Raw genomic sequence first — 21,905 nt, 5'->3', positions numbered from 1 at the left:
AACTATGCTGTAAAGTCCTTCAACCGGTCGCCATCAGGCTGTGCAGAAGTGAATGGGACGAGACTGACAGTCAAATTTCACCCAAGACAAAGCTGTTCCTTTGAGGTTTATCTGAACAGAAGTCATCTCTCTGTTGGATTCTACATTTTTCTGTTGCGTTTCTCACCAGCAGTGAGACATAGAAACTGTGACAATCTAATGACAGTTACTCTGACCAGCACACATTGTGTCTGGCTGGTGGATGAGAGGCTGGAGCCCTTGGGAGGCTGCCAGTTTGGATTTCTGGGCCCATGAGTGTAAAGTGTAGTGGAGGAAAATGGATCTTGCTCAAGAGCACTTGAGCAAGATGTTTTACCCACACTGTAACCAGGTGTTCTAACCGACATACATGTGAAAGTAGTTGAGGGGTTCTGTGGCAAATGCAGTGGACAAAACAGGCGTTACATCCAGGACAACTGAAAGTGTATTATGTGGTTATTGCTTTAATGCACTTCTTGAATAAAGAGCAGGTTCTCATAAATTAATTTCTACAGTTTTTAAAAAATACGTTTTAGACATTATGTACAATCATTAACAATCCACTTAGGATGAGACAAACAGTTCTCACTGTACAGACTTCAATGTTTTACTGAGGGGTTTAAAAAGCAACTGTGAATTCAAGAAATACATTGTTGAATTCTTTGTATATGTATTGTAACATCTGTTCATGGACAAAAAAAAGACAAAACAAAAAAAAGGTTCAAAAACTGATTCAAGTTTAAAAGTGAATCCATTCATGATTGAGTTTCTTGTGAGTAGCTGTCCGGAGGAGAACACAGAACACATGGAAAATGAATCCTCGTGGAGGGATGAAGACGTCTCATGTTACTGTGGTGAGCGTGATGATGATACAGGTCTGCGTGTGGACAGATTCCCACTCCCACAGAGAAATAGCTGCGTGAGCAGCAGTTGTGACGGGCTCAAGTGTACTCACACAGGTGACCGCAGCCGGCAGGGCAGTGAGCGCTGCTTTTCAGCCAGTTCATTATGTGCTCCAGATGTCCACCGTGGCTGCAGCCCTGACACCACACAAACAGTCCCTTTACCACGTGGTGGCACACTGCACATACACTGGCACACTGGTGGCACCTAGAGGAGATACACAGGGCACTTGTCAGAGGTGGTTTTAAAGCATTCAGTGTTTTAAATAACACATTAGAAGCAATAGACAAAGGAATAATTTCTACTTTGTTTTCAAATCTTACTGTTTTTCGAAAGTTGACATCTTTGTTTGCATCTTCTACATTACTGGCACCTCTTTTTCAACCTGAGATAATTGTATTCTTTTTGTTTGTTTTTTCAGTTTTGCATCTTTGGCATGTTAGAAATGTCACCAGCTCACTCGCTGTGAATCCTCCAGATAATACTCTGCAGCCTGGGAGGACAAACACTCTGCAACAACTGACTTGGACATTTGCATTCTAACATAAAGCCCCTACAGATAATTTCAGAAGATTTTCTGTAGTTCAGTGAGTGTCTGAAAGCATTTTAAAAATGTTATTCTGAGACCAACTGAGGGTTAGTGCCAAATTTGAAGGAATTTCCGTGTGGTGTTCCAGAGATTTCCCATTGGAAAGAGTAGAACGGATGCACAATCTGACACATGGTGTCTCTGGTGCAGACGCATAAAAATGACACCATCGAGATACATGTAAATGATTATGTTTTAAAAGGTGCTAGTATGGATTTTGTTTCCACTGAAGTTGTTTAAAAGTAAACACATGGAATACTTAATCCAGGGGAAAGCAACAGGGTCATAGTCTAAATTTAACCTGAAAGAGACCGAGCACCTTATGGCTATTAAACACAGCTATGACACTGAACTCTAATATTAAATGGTGGTGAAGTGTTCATACCTGTCACATATCCAGCCCTTGTTGCTCATTGGCCGCTTGCAGTTGCTGCAGTTGATGTGTAGTGTTGTAGACGCCTGGTTCAGGCAGGTGATGGCGCTGCACGTACTCAGCTTGATGACCTCGTTGGAGACGTTCCACAACTCAAATCGCTGCAGCAGGTCTATGTAGGACATGTACCAGTGCTCCTGAAATGGAAACACAACTTGCTCAGGGTTTCTTATTCTACCTGCTTATTTTTGTCAGAATTGAAATGTCATAATTCACATGTTTTGGTTATAGACCAGATATTTAAAACTTATAGTCATTAGTTATCTCAGAAGTTTGGTTTATTTTTAATTTATCAACATGAATGATACCCCATAAATCAAGACCTGACACAGTTTCTTTTAAGTATTTAAAATCACCCTCAAGTCAATCAGTAAGTCATTCTTTTGACTTGCTTTTGCCTCAGCCAACAAAAAAACTGAAGTTCTCTTAACTTTTTACAAAACTGAGGAAGACACAATTTTTTCCTAACTGACCTGAGTGAGGTCATCGATCTCTTTACGTATCCGGTCCCCCAGGACGATCAACACAGATACGGCCATCTGCACGTCGCCCTGCTCAGCGTAGTAGCTCAGCATCTCCCGCACTATGGGGCAGAAGAAGCTGGCAGGTAGATGTGGGCTGAACAGAGGCTGGGAAATGGAGATGAGGGAGAAGGACTCGATGGGCGTCAGGCAGGTGACCTCAGCCTCGTTGCCACTGACATGCGGGGAATCCGACTTGTCCTGTTGGAGGTGCTCAGGAGCAGCGGGGTTATCCATGATCTCGTGGCGCAGTGGGAAGGCCTCCTGCGGCAGCGTGTACTCTGGCTCTTCTGTTATTAAAAAGGGAGCAGAGATAATATAAGACAAAAGAGTGCTGAGCGCAGAGGCACGTATAAATAGCAGGTACTGGTGTGGTCTTTAACTTCCTCTGTGATGAGACTGTGACTGACCTGTTTGGTTGTCATGTTCCATAGAATAGAGGTCGTCGTCATCTAACTCAGCATCACCAAACATGTACTCAGCCTGGCCCTCACTGCCCTCTGTCTCCTCATTTTCTGAATTGAATGTATATAAGCGATGAATATTGTAGAAACACAAAGATTTTTGTTGATCTTGTCAATGTTTCATCTAATGACATCTCTTACCTTCATTATTATTGCTGATGTGCAAGTTTCCAGGCTCCAGGTGGATGTTGTCCTGCCTGCTCTCACCTTTACTGCGCTCTAGTCTGCTCTCTGTGCCCATCCCGGCACCCATCTCCTTCATATTGAAACTGTAAATATAATGTGGACAAAAAATAGTCCATAAACGAGTTGCATTACTTATTTCTTATTCATGTTTTGTAACGATAAACAGTAAAAAGCCAATTTACCTGTTCATTAAAGGCAAGGCGCCGAGTTTACTCAGGTTGTGGTTTGGACCAGACGCTGTGAGGTTTGCAGGGTCGGAGAACATGATTCTCAACATGGTCCAAGTTGTGGAAACCTGTGAATTATGAAAAAAGTAAAATGTGGCTGCAGCACACTTTCAGTATCACAATATAGTTTCAGATCAAATGGATTGTGACTTTAGTTATTAACAAATAATTGTACTTTACTTGTGTCTCGCCTTCAAATGATGCAGAAAATAATAAAGATTATGGGAAATGTTTATAAAACACGATCAAGAAAATTGGATTCAAATTCTCCAGCTGCTCTTTTCTGTTAAACCTTAACAGGAAGCGTTTGCATTATTTTATTGTTGCTGAAATTGTGGGTAGGTTTCAGTTGATACGTTTATTGAATCATTTCATGTAGGTAACCCCAAAAATGATCCACTGCTTCCAGCGTCTCAAATGTAAATGGATTCTGGTTGTGGTTTCCTATGATTGTTACTGAATATCTTTGTATCTTTGTCTGATAAGATATTTTCTGAAGTCACCTTGGGCTACAGCATATATATTATTTATTTACGTTTTTAGAACAATCAATTGATTAAAACATTATAAACATAATTGTTGGTAGTGCAGATTAATACTTGCATGTATCGTAATGTGTCAAAATCCATTATGTTTCGATTAAAATTGACAATTTCCGAACTATAAATTTGTCTGACCTGAGGTCTCTTGAGCTCCTGAGCCACCTTGGCATTGTGATCACACAGTTCAGCAAATGGCTTCCCACAGAGGAGGTAGAGTTGTGCGGTCTTGACAAACCAGTCCATGCGGTTACTGTCCAAGTCTGTCTCAAAGACGCTAAGAGCACTGGACACATGAGTAAACTGTTCCGTCAGGTCTGGCTTCTTGAAGAAAAAGATGGGGTTGCGGCGGTCTCCTCCAGGGTAAGTCTTTCTGCTGGGGTCACTGCTGATCAGACTCGCCTTGGCTGCAAAAGCCAAGTCACCCAACAGTCCAAAGCACAGACCCTCTGGGTTTGCCTTGTCCACTGGACGAGTGGCGTCCTTGAACATATGCTGGTAGAGCGTGCTGTCCTTTGAGCCAGAGAGCAGAAAATGAGGGTCATGCTGGTGGCGCCACACGATACCTGTGGTCACATCTTTGTGTTCCTCGAAGGTGGCAAAGGGAATGAAAGGTCTGCGAATGTCCCACACATAGATGTTGTGGTCCACCATCATGGAACACGTGGCCAGATGGTACTTCCTCTCAGGCCTCCACTTGACTCGTGCGACGGAGGCGATCGTCTGGACACAGTGGATCTCCTTGGCCCTGGTAGTGGTCATGTCCCAAACCTTCACCATCTTGTCTCTGCCTCCTGTTGCCAGCCATCCCCTAAAATAGAAATCACACTTGAATAAAATTCCTCAAACACCAACAGCCCATCAAGCATAGCTCTCATTTATCTCAAAGTTTGTGTCGGTCATCACTCTCACCTGTCCTCAGGGTGCCAGTCGCAGCAGAACACAGGGCCAGTGTGGGCAGTGAACATTCGCTCATAGCGGTCAGGTCGTCTGATGTCCCACAACTGGACGTTGCCATTCTCGAAGGATGCAGCAAAAGTGAAATAATCCTTCATGCTGAACTGGACGTCCCTGACACTTTCTGACTGACCTGGAGGAGAGCGTATTAAAAGGGTTATAAAAAAATCAACAAGGATATTAGAGGATGATTAAGTGTTATTACTGATTCAGAGAACTACAAATTTAATGAGTCTGATTAGAGCGGTCATCCTCCAACAAGAAGGTCGGGCAGTTTGATCCCAGTCTTCCCCATCTGCATGCCGAAGTGTCCTTGGGCAAGATGCTTAACCCCAAAAAAGTGCTGTCCATAGATGCACTGTTTGAATATGTGTGTGAATGGGAAACTGTAATGTTAAGTGCTTTGAGCGGTCATCAAGACTAGAAAAGTGCTATATATATATACACACAAAGAAAATGTACTCTTTGTGGCTTATACTGGAAATTTCTGAAACATTTAAATAAACTTAACCAAGTTCAATATGATCACACAATGAAAAGATATTAAGATGATATTATTTATGTAATTGTTGCTCTGTTCTTTTCTACGCAAAGAAAAGTGATAATATGCTTTCATTAAAGAAATAATTAAAATCAAATGCTGCCTTAGATGATTAGCATTAGATTAGTTTACCAGCTCTATATCACTACCTGAGAAAGTGCTGACAGATTCCTTCTTGCGCAGGTCAAAGCACTTCATGAAGCCATCCTGCGAACCACTTAGCAGCATATAAACCTCTGTGGGGTGGAAGCACACCTTGTTGACGGTGCGTTTGTGCTCAGTAAAAAGCTGGTCCTGCTTGTTACGAGAAGGTTTTCCCAGGTTCCAGGTGACCACCGCTCCGTTGGTGGCAGCTGTGGCCAGCAGGTTCTCCTCCATCTGGTGCCACATCACATCTGCACAGCTGAAGTTGAGCGAAGGTTTTCGACCAACACGGAGATTTAGCTTCTCCACAAACTGCTCCTCTTCAAGCGTGTAGATCTTGAAGATGTTGCGGCCAGCCACCACCACCTGCGTTGCGTCGCGGCACACGCTGATGGCGTTGGCGGAAGCGTCCAAGTGGCAGAACATTGTTCGGCCACTGATGGCATTGCTGCTGAGGGCTGTGGTAACACGTGACATCTTCTCCACGTTCCTGGTGCAGAGAAAAGAAATTTGCCAGATCCATCAGGAAAACAACACCTTCACTTGTTACTTGCTGTGGCTGCTTCTGCCCCAGTGTCAGCTGTAAAAGACATCTGACACTCCTGATATCCACCAGAGGGTGGCACTATAGCGAAATAAAACATTAACTTCATACAGTCCTCACATGTGCAGAAGAGATGGCACTGTATCAAACAAGGTTAATGAACAATATCATGCAAACTTAAACATTTCAGACAGTGAAAGATCTACAGTACTTACTTGATGAAGAACCACCGGCCTCTTCAATACCTGCAGCAGCACAGAGTCCTCCTCATGTGCTCCCATGAGAGACAACTTGCTGGTGAGCTGGAGAGAGACACATGTAATGGAGAAAGTGATACCATCTGTATTTATAGTTAGGGCAGATATTTCATATAAGCCAAATCAATCTGTCAAAAACATTATCTATTTTCACTGATGGATTGCACAGAAGTAAACTATAACAAGTTATTATTAGAACAGTGATTAATGTAGTTATTCAGCAACTTTCACATATTTAAACATTAGAATTTCACATTTTATGTTATTTTGTAAATATAATCCTTTATCATAAATGATCCAACTACGACGATTGCAAAAATGTTGGTGGCATGTTGTCAAACACTATCATGCATCGAACGCTCCTTTCTCTCTCCAGCACTGACGAGCTCGCTTGACAGGGTTGGTTTGATCTGTGCACCTCCGCGTGCTGGCGATTGACTAATCACTGCTTAATATTCACGTGAGTACACAATGACAGTGGAGGAGAAAACAAGCTAACCCATGTGACTTCACACAGAGGTGGACACTCCAACACCATGTGCACCGCTGCTTCGTGCTCCGATGACGTTTCCTATAACTCCAATCTGAGGTGAAACTCCAGCTGAACACCCGCCAGCGGTGTTTTGACAAGCAACACGCACACTTGACTGTAGCGGCACTGTAAACATGACTGGAATGTGCTGCTAATGCTAACCAGCTAACCTAGCTTCCTAGCACTTTTCTTTCCACAGACGCAACGCGCACGACGCACGTTTCCACGCGTGTGTCAGGCGAGTGGAGACCTGTCGTGAATGTAGTATTTAAAGAGTAAAAGCTTCCAGGTGGAGAAAACAACAAAGTATTCCAGTGGACGAACCTTGAGAAACTGTTGCTCGCAGCTTGACGTACCGGAAGTAGTAGTGTGCAGTGGGGTATCGCGGGTTTTCGTAAATCTCGTGGCTCTAGGACCATGATGCTCTGGGTGTGTGGAAACAGCGGAAGCGTCAATACGCCGCAGTTCATTCAAGGAATTCTGTTCACTCACACGTGCTGTGTTTTAAACTGTGTGTCCTTCACAGCGGGATTTATAGGATTCAGTCAAACAGAGGCAGTTTAAGGTGTTACATGTAGGAGGCCATTCATTTCAATCAGATTTTCCTAAGTGACAGGTCGTTCACACTGTTTTCATGTGTTCACAGGTGATGCTGTGTGAGCGCTCTCCTCCACCATGACTGATCTGTTTGCCTGTGAAGAGCCAGCTGCATGGAGGAGTGTGCACGACAAGTACTGGGATGTCGTGGAGGCCAAGGCCAAAAGCAAGAGAGCTGGAAAACTGCTGAACCTCGACAAGTGGTGATCCTCCCACCCTGTTCTCCTCCATCTTACAGTAACAACAGCACACTTAGTGATCAACTTTATTTACACAGCACTTTACTTCATCACAAGGCTGCAAAGTGCTTCACAGAGAGAAAAATGGATCAGTTATTTATCTTTGAATCTGTTTTTATATTTGGCTTCAATACTCTGCCTCGGTTACATGTGCCATTCAACCCCTTTATACTTAAAATATTTCTATTGTCAATATCTCCATTAGCACATACTTCTCTACAGTGACAGCTTTGTAGTAGTTCTGATGGCTCAAAAACACCCCATCTTGCAGTGAAAAAAAAATGCTGGATCTGTACCTGAACCAAATGTTTCCCTGAATATTTAAAAAGAATAACTTTATACAAAGCACAGTAAACAGAAAAAAAGAATCTGATCAATATTAAATTGTGACCACACTTTGCCCTTAAACTACACTAGTTCTAAGCACCATGCAGAGCATGCCACAGTATTTCTGTAGATTTATGCTGCTTCAGTGTCTTCACGTGATCCCAGACTGACTCCATGATGTTGAGTTCAGGGTTATACTGTCAGATGCAGAACTCTTTGTTCTTATCTACTTGTATGTTTTCACTCACTGTTTCAGGCAGCAGAATTCATTCAGGGATATTTAAGACACTTCTCTCATGTATAAGGATCTAAACATCAAGTTTGCACAGCACACAATATCCGTGGTTTTTCTTGTATATAACTTCTATGATATGAATTGAGTTTGGTTAGCCCTGCTATGAATATGGGATTAAAGGCAACTGATTCTAACCTGTGTGTGTCCATGATGAAGGTTCCAAGAGGAGCTGCCCATGCTCATTTCAGGTCGACCTGTCAAACATGTCACTCTGTCAGAGCTGGTGAAGCTGATGGAGTGGAAGCTCACAGTAAGTCTAGACACTAAATCATAACATTCCCAAGAAACAGAAAACCCACCCACACGAGAGATTTTCTCTTTTGTGTGGGTGTGCACCGACATTCTTAACAGCACTCAGCCGTGTCCTTGAGTGGCTCCGTGTGCTTTTCTGCAGAGAGGGAAGTTCAGGCCGAGGCTGCAGCAGCTGGTGGCGTCCAACGGTGAGGATACTGTGGAGAAATGTTCCAGAAAGGCCTTCAGCCTCCTGCCTGATGTACAGGCGGCGATCGCAGAGCTCAGCTCCCTCAAAGGAGTTGGGCCAGCCACTGCTTCAGGTGAGCACAGGGACTATTTTCTATTTCTGATTGTCTCACTGTGTAAAACCTGCATCCAGCAAATTTAAATACATTTAAGAATTCACTCGAACAAAATATTTCTCTGACCCTCCTTTAAAGCACAAAGTGAATGCCTTCTCAGTAAAGACGTTTACAGACAGTTCCGACATCAAATCACAGCACATTGACACTGGTGTCAGTCCTTATCACCAAAAGCTCTTAAATCTCATCATCTTTCCAATTGACGTCTTTATCTGCATCGTATATGGCTCCTCTTCTTCATCCTGACATATTTGTATTCTTTTTTGTAGAGAGAGTTTTGCATGAAAGGAAAAGGTCTTGAGTTCAGTGCACATTTGAAAGCAGCTGGAGTTTAATAGTGTTTATACTGGTGGCCCTAGTAGCAGGGACTCACTGTTTGGACAAGTAAAGCTAAGTCCAGCTACATTCAGCATGGCTTGTTGCTGACTGTGAATTTGGTTCCAGCTGTGTTGGCGGCAGGGGCTCCAGAACAGACTGCATTCATGTCCGATGAAGCCATGGAGAGTGTGCCGGGACTAAAGCCCATCCAGTACACAGCCAAGCATTACGCTCTGTACCTGGGCAAGATGGTCGAAAGAACTAAAAAACTAAACAAAGGTGAGGTCATGACAGGAAAGCCTTTTCTTGTCATGTAGTACAACTGTTGATTTAATACACAAATTAAGATACTCCCACTACTCAACATGAGATGAGAACAAGAAACGCTTACTTCCTGTGAACTCTTTTCACAGCCAGGTTGTATAAAAATAAACATGCCTTAATATTCTGCACTGACACCTCCCCCCTCCTCTTATCCTCAGTTGATCCCCAGCAGGACTGGACGCCCCACAGGCTGGAGCTTTGTTTGTGGGCGATGAGCATAGCCACTCAGCAGCAGCTCCCACTTTTAAAGGATGTCGATATGAAGGGTGGTGGTGCGGCGGCAAAGTGCTCAGACTCTGACACTGACCAGAGACCAAAGAAGAAGCTAAAAACTAAATGAAATATCAACCGTTAAACTGTTTATATTAAACTTAGATGTTTGTCTGATTTTGTATTTTTCCAAAGTAATAAAGACTTAAATTGAGTCTTGTGTGGTACTTTTGATGATGATAATCAAGACTGCAAAAAACAATTGCTTTCTTTTCATATTTTGTTGATTGACTAATTGAATCATAACATTCAGCATCTTATGATTTATAAAAGTTTATCTGATAGTGAAAAATTGTCCAAGCTGCTTCCTCAAATATTCCTATTTTCATTCACCAAGAAAAATCTACATTTAAGAAAATACAGATTTTAGAATATTTACTTAAAAAATTCAGAAAATTGTTGCCGATCAGTTTTCTGTTGCTTCACTAACTGATCATTGATGATGATGGTGTTGTGCTGTAACAAACTAAAAGCAGTGGGATGTTGCCACAGTATTGTTCTTTATTTATATTGTTTCTAAATTAAAGCAAAGTACAATGAACAGTACAAAATAAAACAAAATATATTCATATATATACAATATAAAATGGTTCCGTTCAGAACATTTAAAAAGTACAATAGATTGTGAAATAATTAATGAGGACTTTGATATAAATTATCCATATGTAAATTTAGTTTTCCTTTAGTTTCCTCATGACCGAGAGAAAAATAGGTTCTTCTGCTTTTTTTCTTTTTGTAAACGCTGTGTCGGTCCGACCTGTCGGGTTTTGAGAGGTCGAACCTCGTAAGCTTGGCACCATTATGTCAATACAAGTAAGCAGCTCATGAAAAACTACCACAGCAGCACAGATATGACTCTTTTTTCTTCTTTTTTTTTGAATTCTAAACCATCAGAGGGAAACGACTCGCATTTAAAGAAACCACCTGTGATATTTGTGTGACCTCGAGTGGCTCAGGCAGTATTTGTGAACGTAAAGAGAATCTGCCCCAAAGCTGGAAACTAAGATTTGAGCAATGCTATTAACCGTAGGAGGAGGTTTACATCTGCTCTCATAAAAGTCAAACTCTTATTACTGTTCTCAGCTGTGGCAGACAGAAATCCACAGACAACATGACAACCAGAACAGTCAGAGGCTTTCCTCATCAAAAATGGAAGTTTGGATCGATTGTGGACTTGATCACAATCCTCAGGTGTTGGGATTCAGAGATGCATGTTTGTTTTTTGTGCAGAAGACAATTTATATTTGCAGATCTGCAAAAATGACAAATCTGACCATGTTGAACACATAGCAACGATATCCAGTATCAACATCCGGTATAATTTTGGAACTCAGGCCAAATGTCTGTACATTTAGAAGACCTTACGTTCCCTATAGACCAACACTGCAGGTTTCACTTATATCAAGAGTGAGCATTTATGCACTGGTCAGCATCTCATGACTGTTGTAAAATCCATCTCTGGAGCTCCAGATGTGCACCGTTACAGCAACAGTTACCCAAATCCAAGTAGCACTAAACACTAAGAAAAGGCAACCTGGCTGGCTTGTTGGTAAGCAGCAGTTGAGAGCAGCTACTGGATATAAAGTTGTTTTTGCACTGCAGCGTCTTTTTCTCACTGATCCTTTGTGTGATTATGTAGAATAAATAACAGCAAAGCAGCCTCTCTGCCTGGCGGTCAGACTTGGGCTTGTATGTATATATATAACAAGGCATTGGGCATAACAGCACAATAGATTGGCATAGGGAGGTACAAAAGCATCACAGAATGGTAATGGCAGTAGAAAATATGGCACACGACAACATGTCAGTCGACTACAATATATTATGTGCAAAAAAAAAAAAGACCACTTATGATAAAACTGCAGGAGCAGGAAATTAGGCGCGGCAGAAATGTCAAGTACGCTGCATGTTTGAATGAGACAGAAATACAATGTTTCGGGCACAGTTGCGCCAACAAGGGTCAGTGTGTCAGTGAATTTTGTTCAGAGTTGGCACTAAACCTTTAAACATCCTCTCATACCACAGTCAGGTCTATAATGGAGCCTATCGAGGGGAGCATGTGTGCCCAAATTGATGGATCTCATGTTAGTTTTAGGCTATTCACCAAGCCTTTCTTATACACTGTAGTGTCACTCAATTCAATTAAACATCATCATGCAATCTGTCAGATCCCCTTGTTAAAGGAAGATATCCTGTTTATGGCGTTTCCTCGCCACAGCCATGCATCATCCTGACACCGTGCTGACATGAGCGTGACAGGATGGGGAAGCACGTTGAGGTTTTAATGTGAAGAGTGAGAGATGAGCTGCATGCCTGAGAGCAGGAGAGGCTTTTCTCGGAGAGGAGGTGAGTTTGTCTGAAGGTGTGTTGGTGCTCTGGCTGGCTCGAGCTCAGGATGAATACAAAAGCACGCACATTCAAACCTGATGAACACTTCAGGTGCTGGAAAAAAGTGACAAATCCTGAAGACGAGAAATACCAGCAAAGCAGTTGATGCTCCCACACTTTTAATGTTTTCTCGAGTTGCAACCTGGACACATCGTGAGTGGTAATTTGTCGTCTTCTGGCTCAGGGTCATCGCAATTTGGTTTGCAGAAAAGAGACAAACTATTCCTGAAAATCCCCTCCTCCAAATGGACATCAGAGCAAGGCTTTGGAAAGCTCGTCTGAAAGAGCCCATCTGACAGTCAAAGCAGTACAGCCTGAGAACAAAGGTCAGACTCTGCAACAGCAAGGTCAGACCTGTTCTCCTTCATGGCTTGGAATGCTGGCGCGTGGTAAAGGGTGACATGAACAAGATCAACAAGACAATACTCAGAATGGACCAGAACCACATACTAAAGACCGCCCCAAGATGGACACAACGACCCAAAACAACATGGCGGCAAACTGCGTTATCTGAGCTTAAAGAAGATAAAAAGCTTGTGGGAGCATCTACTGGTGTGCGGACATTTCTTCGGGCTCAGGGCTGTGGAGATCTGGCATGAGGAAAAATGGCAAACTGCTGTCTCAGATATTATTTTCTCTCTTCTGCTTTTTTGTATTAAATAAAACATGGAACACTTTGCACAAGGAGAACTCAGTCAAGAATCGCTGTCTGCAGGTTCAGGGGCGACAAGAATTCACAAGCCTTCCATATAAGTCCTGCGTGTTCTATCAGGAGGTGTAATATTCACAGTTGATGTGTTCTACAAAAGCATAGCCATTTACTAGCCCTTTTTATAACCCTTCTGGGTTCTTATGAATCTTAAGTTAAAGAGGCACATTAACCTCCACTCAGACATCCTCTTTATCTTCATTATAGGCTATGGGGTATGTATGCATTATTCATAAATGTATCTTTGCTATCCCAAGCAATAATATGTCCTAGTACACACACAGGTTTCCATCAAGGACACATTACTGCCACGTATTAGCTGATCTTCTCCGTTTTTAATGTATCTAAAAATGGCTTATTCTGGCTATTTCCTCCTGATTCCCCCATTTAACAAGGATTCTTCTGTTGCTACTGACTCTTATTTGTTGAAGCAAATGCTGAGGACTGTATTTATGACCAACTATTAAAATTGGCAGATGCATAATTTCTCCCCCCCCCCCAGGCAGCCAGTTGACATTCAAATGAATTATCGATTGAAAGACAGAAAAATGAAATGTAGCATGAGGAAGTGTAATTGCTCTCCTCGCCTGGGCTTTTCCAAAAGCTTGGATCAAGCTGAAGATGATGTACGACAGGAGCCCCGTCTATAATTTGTTATTAGCAAAGGAATGAACTGCAGCGAGGTGTCCGCACAGTGCAGAGGGGAGAATGAAGCTGCATCGACGACAAACAAGTTGCAATACCGAGTCCAGCTACACGAAACTATCTCTCGCCTGTGTAACATTCACGATGATGAAATTGTTTTTGATCACACCAAAAAAGGTTTTACTGATTCTACCAGCAGGTTTCGAACCCTTTCCTCTGCTTTTGCCCTCTCTAGTTAGTTCTTTCTATGGCTTAGTTTGTAAAGCACTAGCGATTTATAAAATCAACTGAGCTGAGTCATTGGGGGTCACCTAACAAACCAGGGGATTTTGCCTCATACCTTTTTTTTCAGAGGATACAGGAGTTATCAGACAACAATCATAGCATTCATTTTGCACCATTTGAAGTTTTTCTCTTTTCCCTTTAAAGAGGAAAAAAATACAAATAAATATACTCTTGGTTATGAACATACAATATACACATCCACTATCAAATGAAAAACAAGGGGACAACTTAATAACACTCTTTTTTTTCTTCATAGGTACATTCCTTTACAAAAGTATACAGTCCCTAAGAATGAGAAACTGAGGTATAGACTGGGCCCGACAGAGAGATCCCCAATGCCCTCTGGGACACGAAAGGTCAGAGGTCAGGTGATGACACATCCGCGCCCTCCCCAGTTCAGTCTGTCAGAGCGAGAACAGGCAGAGGCCAGTACGTGTGCGTGTCGTGAATATATATATATATATATATGTGTGTGTGTTGTGTTGTGTAGTCTTCCACTTCAGTTTGTTCATGTTGACCTAGAGAATCAGGCAGTGTCCACTCTCAAAGACAAGGAGGAGAAGTGTGCGTGTGTGTGTGTGTCCTCGTCTCGCTGAGAGCAACAGATAATGATATGGCATATTTTACACGGTGCACCTAAGTTGGTGGTTAACATTTGACACAACGACAGCAGGCGTTTCCTTGCCGAAGTGACGATGACCCAGGAAACTTCTACTTTTTTTTTTTCTTTGTCCTCCTCTGTCACTTTTGATTTCCCATCTCATGTTGAGTGAAGTGTGTTTCTGTGTCCACAGTGTCGGTATAATGTCATTGAAGATGCCATGAAGTGAAACGATGACAGCGACGCCTCTAACCTCTAAGATACTCGTGATGATGACACGTTTAAATCTTGCATTTAAAGCTTTTGCCTCCTTTCTTACTGCACATACTTTGGGGAAGGAGATTAATCTGCTCTCGAGTCAAAGAGGTGTGACTGATTTCTTTCCATTTTGGCTGGAAACGCTATTCTGCAGCTCAATTTGGAGAAAACTCTCTGATAGCATTTTGTTTTTTTAACTGATCTGCCAGCAAATAAAAACACAGTGCGTCCTACGAGTTGCAGCAGGGACGTGAAATCTTAAAAAATCCTAACAATTAAATCTCATTGGTGCTTCAGTGTTTTTGTTTATTGCTACCCTCTTGGAAATGAATGTGCTCTTCCGGAATTAAATGTTCCCCTGAAGCACAGCTGAAAAACTTTCTTTACTGTGCTTCAGTACCTCTAAGGAAAATATTGAGCCTCTATTAGTTTAGCTGCTGCTGATCCTCATCTCTGACCTTTAACAACGACAGAAAATCTCTCCCAGCATTTAACAGCACATGTTCCTTCTGTTCTTCCCTTTTAAATCCCTTTTGCTTTGCACCAGAGGCACATGTCATCAACTCTTCTCATCAGAGGTCTTCACATGTATGAAAGGTTTACTCAAAGAAACGACAGTGACAGATATAGCGCTGGTAATGTGGATGAGATCTTTATAAAAAGATATTGCTCCTCAAAAATGGATGAGGAGCGTTCACCTGTACTTGTTGCTACTGTAATCCCTCTTTAATAAAAGAGACATATTTCTTTGATTTGCAAAGTATCTGTAAAAAAAGGATTCTGGGTCTATTTTAGTTTGAATGATCTTGTATCTTTTCATTTGGGTCTAAGTGGACAGGAAATGGGGATCGTTAACAATGGTCGGACGGTAACCATTGTTAAGAGCAGGGTCGGAGTTAGTGTGTTTGTGAAGGAGAGTCTCAGGCGGGTGGGGGGGTGGTCATCAGGGAGGAGGTGGGATCTGTACCCCCAGGAGCTCATACGCGAAGATGTTCCAGAAGATGGCGAAGAGGAGGAAGGTAATGAAGGAGAAGACGATGACCCACCAGGAGCACTGTTTCTGCAGACTCTCCTCGTAGCTGCGCAGGATCAGCAGGCCCATGCTGATGCCGACCACGGCCCCCGACAGGTGGGCCATGAAGCTGGGCTGCGGCCCCGAGGACGGCAGCGGCGGCGAGAAGCGGAGCCAGACGGCACGGCCCACCTCTGAACTCACTGTGGGAGAAAAGACAGAATCAGTGTGGGGAATAAAAATGTATGTGTGATAGAAAAGAAATAGACGTGTAGTATGGATGTTAGTGAATGGATAGTGTTAAGCACTTAAAGTGGTTGTTAAGACTAGAAGAGCATCATTTACCATTTACCACCAGCAGCTAGTTGGCTTATAACATTTACATACAGCACCTCTAGACGTGGCAGGTAGATTTTATTAGGTTATACCTGTGGACTCTAACTGTGTTTGACAGATCTGCAGATGGTATCAGTTATCTCATCTAACTCTTTCCAAAATGTCAAACCATTCCTTAAAGGTCCAGTGTGTAAGATTTATGTGAAAGAGATTTTGGCAGAAATTGAATATAAAATAATCCTAGTGATGTTTTCACTGGTGTGTTTCATCTAAATTGTATGAATTGTTGTTTTCTTTACCATAGAATGGACCCTTTATATTTAAAAACTGTGTATTTACATGGAGGGGGGGTCCTCTCTGTGGAGGCCGCCATGTTTTTTACTGTCTTCCAAACTGGACAAACTGAAGTTCACCACAGGTTCTGTTACATGTTGGCAAGGGGAGGGTGAGATGATGAGTATTCAGCTGCAACATGACACTTCACCTCTAGATGTCACCAAATTCTACACACCGAACCTTTAAACTAATCTAGATGACTTGATCTAATGTAAGGCTCTGTTATGACCTAACCAACACACATCTTGGGAGATTTGATGACACCTGTAAAATGTGTCCTGAATGAATCTTACTTCCCCGCTCTATATGCAGACCTAGAACGTGTTAATACTAGGTCTGGATGGAGTCTAAGCAAAATGATCCTGTTAGTTTTCATATGCGTCTTAAAACCCAGTTAGTGAATTAATAAATCTGAGATGAAAAGGATCTTAAAGCAGTTTTGAAAGGAAGGTATTACTTACTTTCCCTGATATAAAGCACAAGGCCTAGATCTGACCTGACTTCATGTGACTGTATTGCAGCAAAGTGATTTATCAGTCTGCGTCTGCAGCCAAAGAAGGGCCATGAGAGGATTTAAATAATCAACACTGGCAACATAAAATCAGAGCAAATGATAATTCATATTCAAAAGACCTGTTATACTTTATTTGGAAAATTTGTTTGCAAGACACTGAGAGGAGATATAATAACAGAGAGATGTTCCTGCGAAGAATCGCCGCTCTCTCAGTTCGGGGGCGGCGGACTTGGGACAGATGGAGGGAACATATTGCTCACTAATGAAAGTGACAGTGCATCGGTCCTCGTGTGAAGGAAAAGGACAAGTCAAGTGACTCAGACGCTTGAAAAACAAAGCAACGTGTCCAATGAGGGAACCTCTCACACTGAGTCATTAATTATGATAACTCCCAAAGCATGTCTGAGCTCAAAGAGGATTTTTATTACTACTACGTATAGTAAATCAAACCATGAATTCATCATGACGCAGGAAGAGGAACGCAGGGTTCGGAGAGAAAATCTGGAGAACTTACTGCAAACTAGTGCCAGGATCATGCGGAGCAGCTTGTAAGGACAACGCATCCCGGCCCAGTTCTGCAACACGAGGCCAAAGTGTTTCGTCAGCACAAACAGTCATGACACAAGCAACCATTACATGCATGAGTATATTAAAACAGCACCTCACTCTCTATCTGCTGGATATATTTAGTCATGAGAGAAACACAATCCATAAGTGAGAAGGGGGCTGCACTTACGAGACAAGATTATACACCTGACTGCTCTTCATTTACTGATTCCAGCCCAGTGGCACTCTATTAATTAAGGCTATGATCATTTAACAGAAGGGCAGAATGGGCCAATAAATAGCCCTTGTGATTCTTCAGGGGAAAAAAAAGAACAAAAGCATCCCGACTTAAAATAACACAGTTACTCCCCAGGATGAATAATTGCACCAGTCATCTCCCTTCTTAAGTTCCTGGCTGTGGGAGTGTGACCCTGTGCCAATGTGTGTGTGTGTGTGTGTGTGTGTGTGTGTGTAGTGTCTTCTTGAAGCAGAAAAGAGAAATAGTGGACCCAATGCAAGATTGAAGAGAAACGTATAAATAAAAACCTGCTGTGACCATACACTTAAAACAAGCAAGAAGTGGCACTGCTCCTTGTGTCACAATATCTCTACAAATAAAAGTTTAATACCGTGAAAGGGTAGAAGACAGCACAGCAGTGCAGAGGACGTGTGTGTGTGCGTGTGTGTGTGTGTGTGACGTGATGCTGCTGCTGCTCTCTGATGGGAGGCTATTTTCTCCTATGTGTCTCCAAACTCACTGGAGGAGAAGGGCAAGCTGTAACCGGAGGACGGTCGATCCATTTAGTCTTGTTGCAGATCTTGTCATCACAGTGCTGACATTGAAATGATGAAGGGATGTGTGTGTGTGTGTGTGTGTGTGTGTGTGTGTGTGTGTGTGTGTGTGTGTGTGTGTGTGTGTGTGTGTGTGTGTGTGTGTGTGTGTGTGTAAATAACTGAGAGACTGAGAACGCTCGCTGTTTGGAATGAAAGGTTCAGAGTTCAGTGCATGTCTGAAAAGTCGTTTAACTTTCTGGCAACAGCTTTGAGTGGTTGAATAGTAAAATGTTTAAATGTGTGTGTATGATGTGTTTGGGATGGCAGAATTTACACTTTATCTATAATTTTGATAATAAAGAAATCCTATTAGAATATTTGAATGATGTGGTTTGATATCATGTATTTTTTCTGGGAGGTGGGTTGGGGTCATTTTGATTCAATTTCGCCTGGGGCGCCCCAAAGTCCCTTGAAACACTCCTGCTCAAGATGTATTCTGACAGTGTCGCTGGAGCTGTACGACTCAGTCACGTCCACAGCAGTGCTGCAAACTTCACTGATCCTGAAAATGTCTTTTGAGTGAAAACCGTACGATGATGGATGTTGGCAGATGGCGAGGAATTTACTGGGCCGAGAATGAACGAGGTTCCAAGATTTCCTTACAACAACAAAAAAAACAAATGAAGAAAGAAAAACGCATCGAGAGGTGTCGCTTAAAGAATTTCCCAACATCAAGCGTAACAGAAGAAATAAAGAATCCTGTTGGCTGCTGCACATTTCTACATTCTTTACTTTGAGCCCATCAGTGTGCTTTGATTTGAATCCCTGCTGGCATCTGCACTGGCCACAGTGAACAGCAACATTAGTTAAAGGGATTCGTCAGATGTAACACCGCCTCGAGAGCTGAACAGAATGTGGAAGGCATTTCACATAGAAACTTCATGACAGACACCCAGTGCAGCGAGGGAGTTAAAAGGACACAAATAAACACAGTCTTAATAATTAATAACGGAGTCTGAAATGCCAATTCACATGTGATTTAGTGAGAAAACAGAAAAAGGTTCAGGGACGTGAGACGCTGGGAGAAGGTCCTCGAGGGTTCTACTGTTCATCAACAACTGTGAGCAAGAGCTTCTTCACTTTGCTGATGACTTGATAAGAGGCGACGTTGTCTCTGGAATATTCAGAGGCGTTGATCCGAGAACTGCTAGGCAATGAAAAGAATTTATCACTCTGATGTGATTCTACTGCAGCTGGGAAATAAAAAAAACTTTAATGAGCATTAAGCAGGGGAGAAAAAAACAAACAGATGAAGAGTGAGATGTTGGAGGGAGTGTGAGGTGCTCCCTGTCGTTCCTGCTCACGCCGTGCGGACGGCGCTGACATTTTCATCGCTACTGACGCTACGTAACAATGGAGGCGATGATGATGATAACGGCAGTTACCATGACGACGTTGGCCAGATGCGCTGAGCACAGAGCGTAGACCCCCCCGGAGCCCCCCACCACTGGAGCACGCATGTCTGTGATGGACACTGTCAGTGAGCCTGCAGAGATACAAAGACAGAGGGGGAGAGGGAGAGAGAGAGGGGGGAGAGAGGGAGAGACGTATTAGGATTGTTGACGTAAAAAAGAGGCAGAAGGAAGAGGAGAGAGAGTGAGTGTGTGTGTGTAAGAAAGGGCAGCATTTTAGAGCAGAGGGGAAAAACAAAAGGGAGAATCAGATTACTCATCACGCAGCAGCACAAGTCACCTTCCTCACAGCATTTTCTCTAAAAATCACAGAGGCTGTATTACATCAGCTGACCTTCACCTGCCCTTCTATTTCTCTCTCTCACACTCTCTCTCTCTCACTCACACTCACGCACGCACACACACACACGTTATGTGTTGTAAACAGTATTGTAAAGACCTGAAATACTAATTAGATAGAGAGACAGAGGGATATAAAGAGATACATAGATAAAAAGAGATATAGAGACAGACAGAGAGAGAGTCAGATGGATAGATGGATCAATAGATAGATAGATGCATGGATAGATAGATAGATAGATGCATGGATAGATAGATAGAAAGATGGATAGATACATAGATAGATAGATGGGATAGTTGCAGAACATGCTGTAATTAAAGAGTCCATTTTAAAATGATTCGTGATCAAAGGAAGGTCAGGAGAACACAGGCGAATCTTGCTGAAGAGGATAATTTCCAAAGTGTGCTCTAAAAGGCCTTGTGTTATATTCATGAGCAAAGTCTAATCTGGGATATGTAGATGTGGACAGAAGCCAAATGTGCTGTTCAAACAGATCATTATAATCAGAAAAGTGTAGTGGTGGAGTGAAAATCATGGCAGCCATTACTGTGGACTGTAACGAGATTACATACTCACAATACTACATACAATACTGTGCTCCAGCAGTTATTTGATGCCAAAAACTTTTGAATAACTTTTTTTTCAGTGTGAGCACAAACTCAAGTCGTGGTGATGCTGGTTGGAGCTTCATTTAAAATGGCGTGGATCCCGGAATTTAAATCAGCTCCGTCCCCGATTGGGAGCGATGGACAGGTGACACCCAGGTGAAGTACCTTATTTTAGTGAAGGGAGAAAGTGCTTTAGTTTCAGTGTGCTCATAATAAAGAACATGACACAGCAAACTTCACTACTGGTAATGGGAAGGGATTTAAATGACCTTTTTAAGAGACCTGCACTCAACCTGTAATTTAGGTGTAAAAGGGGTAAAACATGCCCAAGAATGGCAACGAACGCAACTAATAAAAAAGTCCACAACCGCTATAAGAAAAGTTTTTCAAAAGTTATTTAAGTCCTTAAACTAGAGCAGAATTGTTACAACCTGATTCAGTTGTGGAGACACAGTGAGTATTGCATTGTATTAGTGAGAATAACAAAAACACACAAATTCAGGGACTTTGAATAACCAGCTGTAGTTAGCAGCACTGGAGTGTTTAAAGTTGTGTATATGATCCTGAATGCAGTACACCTGTAGCCTCATTCACCACAGCCTCGACACCGTGAAGTAGGACAGACTTCCTCGCAGGAGAAATCACAGTGGCAGTTTCTGGCGAGGACGGCGTCAGCCACTGTTAATTATGCAAATGAGCTGATAAGGGAAGTGGAGAGCCCTGATAAAACAAAACAGCATCTTTTTAATCACAGCTGGGGTTCGCTGGAGTTGTGATGTCAGATCTATAATGCATGTTGTGACAGTCATATTCTGTGTGTACATGCGCCTGCCCAGAGGAAACATGGTCTTAAAGAATGCTTTCTCAGCCCCTGGTGGCAGTGATGATCACGAAGAGACAGATGGTAATCGGAGCGTGTTCCCGAGTAATTCATCTCTCCACGCTCTGACACCTATGGACTATTCTACGTGGATTTATGGGGCATATCAAGGTTGGTGCTTCAGCTAAAGATTTCGGGAGATTCACAGTGTCCCATTTCTAGCAGTTCCACAAAATTGCAATTACACAGCGTGGCGTACAGTATGGGGTCTCTGATGTCTTCAAAGTAAAGGAAAAAATGAATTGGAGCAACTTCAGCAGCATCAACATCTGAGTTTCCCTTTAAGTCCTCACAACATTTTCGGAGTTAATTTATTACTTCAATGCAGATCAGGAAGATACGTTGATGAAATATTAATAGTGCGATATGAGAGCAACCGT

At 42.5% G+C, this 21,905-nt stretch overlaps 3 protein-coding genes across 6 annotated transcripts in view; 1 reads left to right on the top strand and 2 right to left on the bottom strand.

Annotated features, from left to right (window-relative positions):
• Positions 1-462: 462 nt before the first annotated feature.
• Positions 463-7,316, bottom strand: wdr24 (WD repeat domain 24). 2 transcript variants are annotated; one of them, XM_020083474.2, is made up of 11 exons: positions 7,180-7,316; positions 6,282-6,368; positions 5,528-6,012; positions 4,793-4,970; positions 4,019-4,691; positions 3,297-3,409; positions 3,070-3,197; positions 2,875-2,979; positions 2,417-2,754; positions 1,896-2,080; positions 463-1,128 (listed from the first exon to the last, which is right to left on the bottom strand). In XM_020083474.2, the coding sequence occupies exons 3-11, from the start codon at positions 5,997-5,999 to the stop codon at positions 960-962; spliced, it is 2,361 nt and encodes a 786-aa protein (XP_019939033.1). In that variant the 5' UTR covers positions 6,000-6,012; positions 6,282-6,368; positions 7,180-7,316; the 3' UTR covers positions 463-959. The 2 variants fall into 2 exon arrangements, with proteins under 2 accessions (XP_019939033.1, XP_019939034.1); XM_020083475.2 differs by lacking the exon at positions 7,180-7,316 and adding an exon at positions 6,823-6,962.
• LOC109627089 (uncharacterized) lies at positions 6,777-9,975 on the top strand. 3 transcript variants are annotated; one of them, XM_069518031.1, is made up of 7 exons: positions 6,799-6,912; positions 7,055-7,284; positions 7,502-7,655; positions 8,470-8,563; positions 8,708-8,867; positions 9,354-9,506; positions 9,710-9,975. In XM_069518031.1, exons 3-7 carry the CDS (start codon positions 7,531-7,533, stop codon positions 9,889-9,891), a joined length of 714 nt encoding a protein of 237 aa, XP_069374132.1. In that variant the 5' UTR covers positions 6,799-6,912; positions 7,055-7,284; positions 7,502-7,530; the 3' UTR covers positions 9,892-9,975. The 3 variants fall into 3 exon arrangements, with proteins under 3 accessions (XP_019939037.2, XP_069374132.1, XP_069374131.1); XM_069518030.1 differs by having other exon boundaries at positions 6,801-6,912; positions 7,055-7,420; XM_020083478.2 differs by lacking the exon at positions 7,055-7,284 and having other exon boundaries at positions 6,777-6,912.
• Positions 9,976-15,508: 5,533 nt separating this feature from the next.
• rhbdl1 (rhomboid, veinlet-like 1 (Drosophila)) overlaps positions 15,509-21,905 on the bottom strand; it is a 41,235-nt gene continuing 34,838 nt past the window's right edge. The window contains exons 6-8 of the mRNA XM_020082981.2: positions 19,671-19,771; positions 17,420-17,480; positions 15,509-15,922 (exon numbers count right to left, since the gene is read on the bottom strand). Of these exons, the coding sequence (XP_019938540.2) occupies positions 15,651-15,922; positions 17,420-17,480; positions 19,671-19,771 (434 nt within the window). The 3' untranslated portion in view covers positions 15,509-15,650. The remainder of the gene's footprint in view (positions 15,923-17,419; positions 17,481-19,670; positions 19,772-21,905) is intronic.

The sequence above is a fragment of the Paralichthys olivaceus genome, chromosome 21, assembly GCF_024713975.1.
Source record: "Paralichthys olivaceus isolate ysfri-2021 chromosome 21, ASM2471397v2, whole genome shotgun sequence".
NCBI lineage: Eukaryota > Metazoa > Chordata > Actinopteri > Pleuronectiformes > Paralichthyidae > Paralichthys > Paralichthys olivaceus.
This window is presented reverse-complemented; position numbering and strand designations above follow the sequence as displayed.

What these genes read in the sequence shown, in the direction of transcription:
- wdr24 (XM_020083474.2), bottom strand. Translation starts at nt 5,999, where the DNA reads ATGTCACGTGTTACCACAGCCCTCAGCAGCAATGCCATCAGTGGCCGA. An exon ending in ATCTGTCAGCACTTTCTCAG is followed by an intron (nt 4,971 to 5,527) that starts GTAGTGATATAG and finishes GCTCTCCTCCAG; the next exon opens with GTCAGTCAGAAAGTGTCAGG. An exon ending in GACTGGCACCCTGAGGACAG is followed by an intron (nt 4,692 to 4,792) that starts GTGAGAGTGATG and finishes TTTCTATTTTAG; the next exon opens with GGGATGGCTGGCAACAGGAG.
- LOC109627089 (XM_020083478.2), top strand. Translation starts at nt 7,531, where the DNA reads ATGACTGATCTGTTTGCCTGTGAAGAGCCAGCTGCATGGAGGAGTGTG. An exon ending in TGGGCCAGCCACTGCTTCAG is followed by an intron (nt 8,868 to 9,353) that starts GTGAGCACAGGG and finishes ATTTGGTTCCAG; the next exon opens with CTGTGTTGGCGGCAGGGGCT. An exon ending in AACTAAAAAACTAAACAAAG is followed by an intron (nt 9,507 to 9,709) that starts GTGAGGTCATGA and finishes TCTTATCCTCAG; the next exon opens with TTGATCCCCAGCAGGACTGG.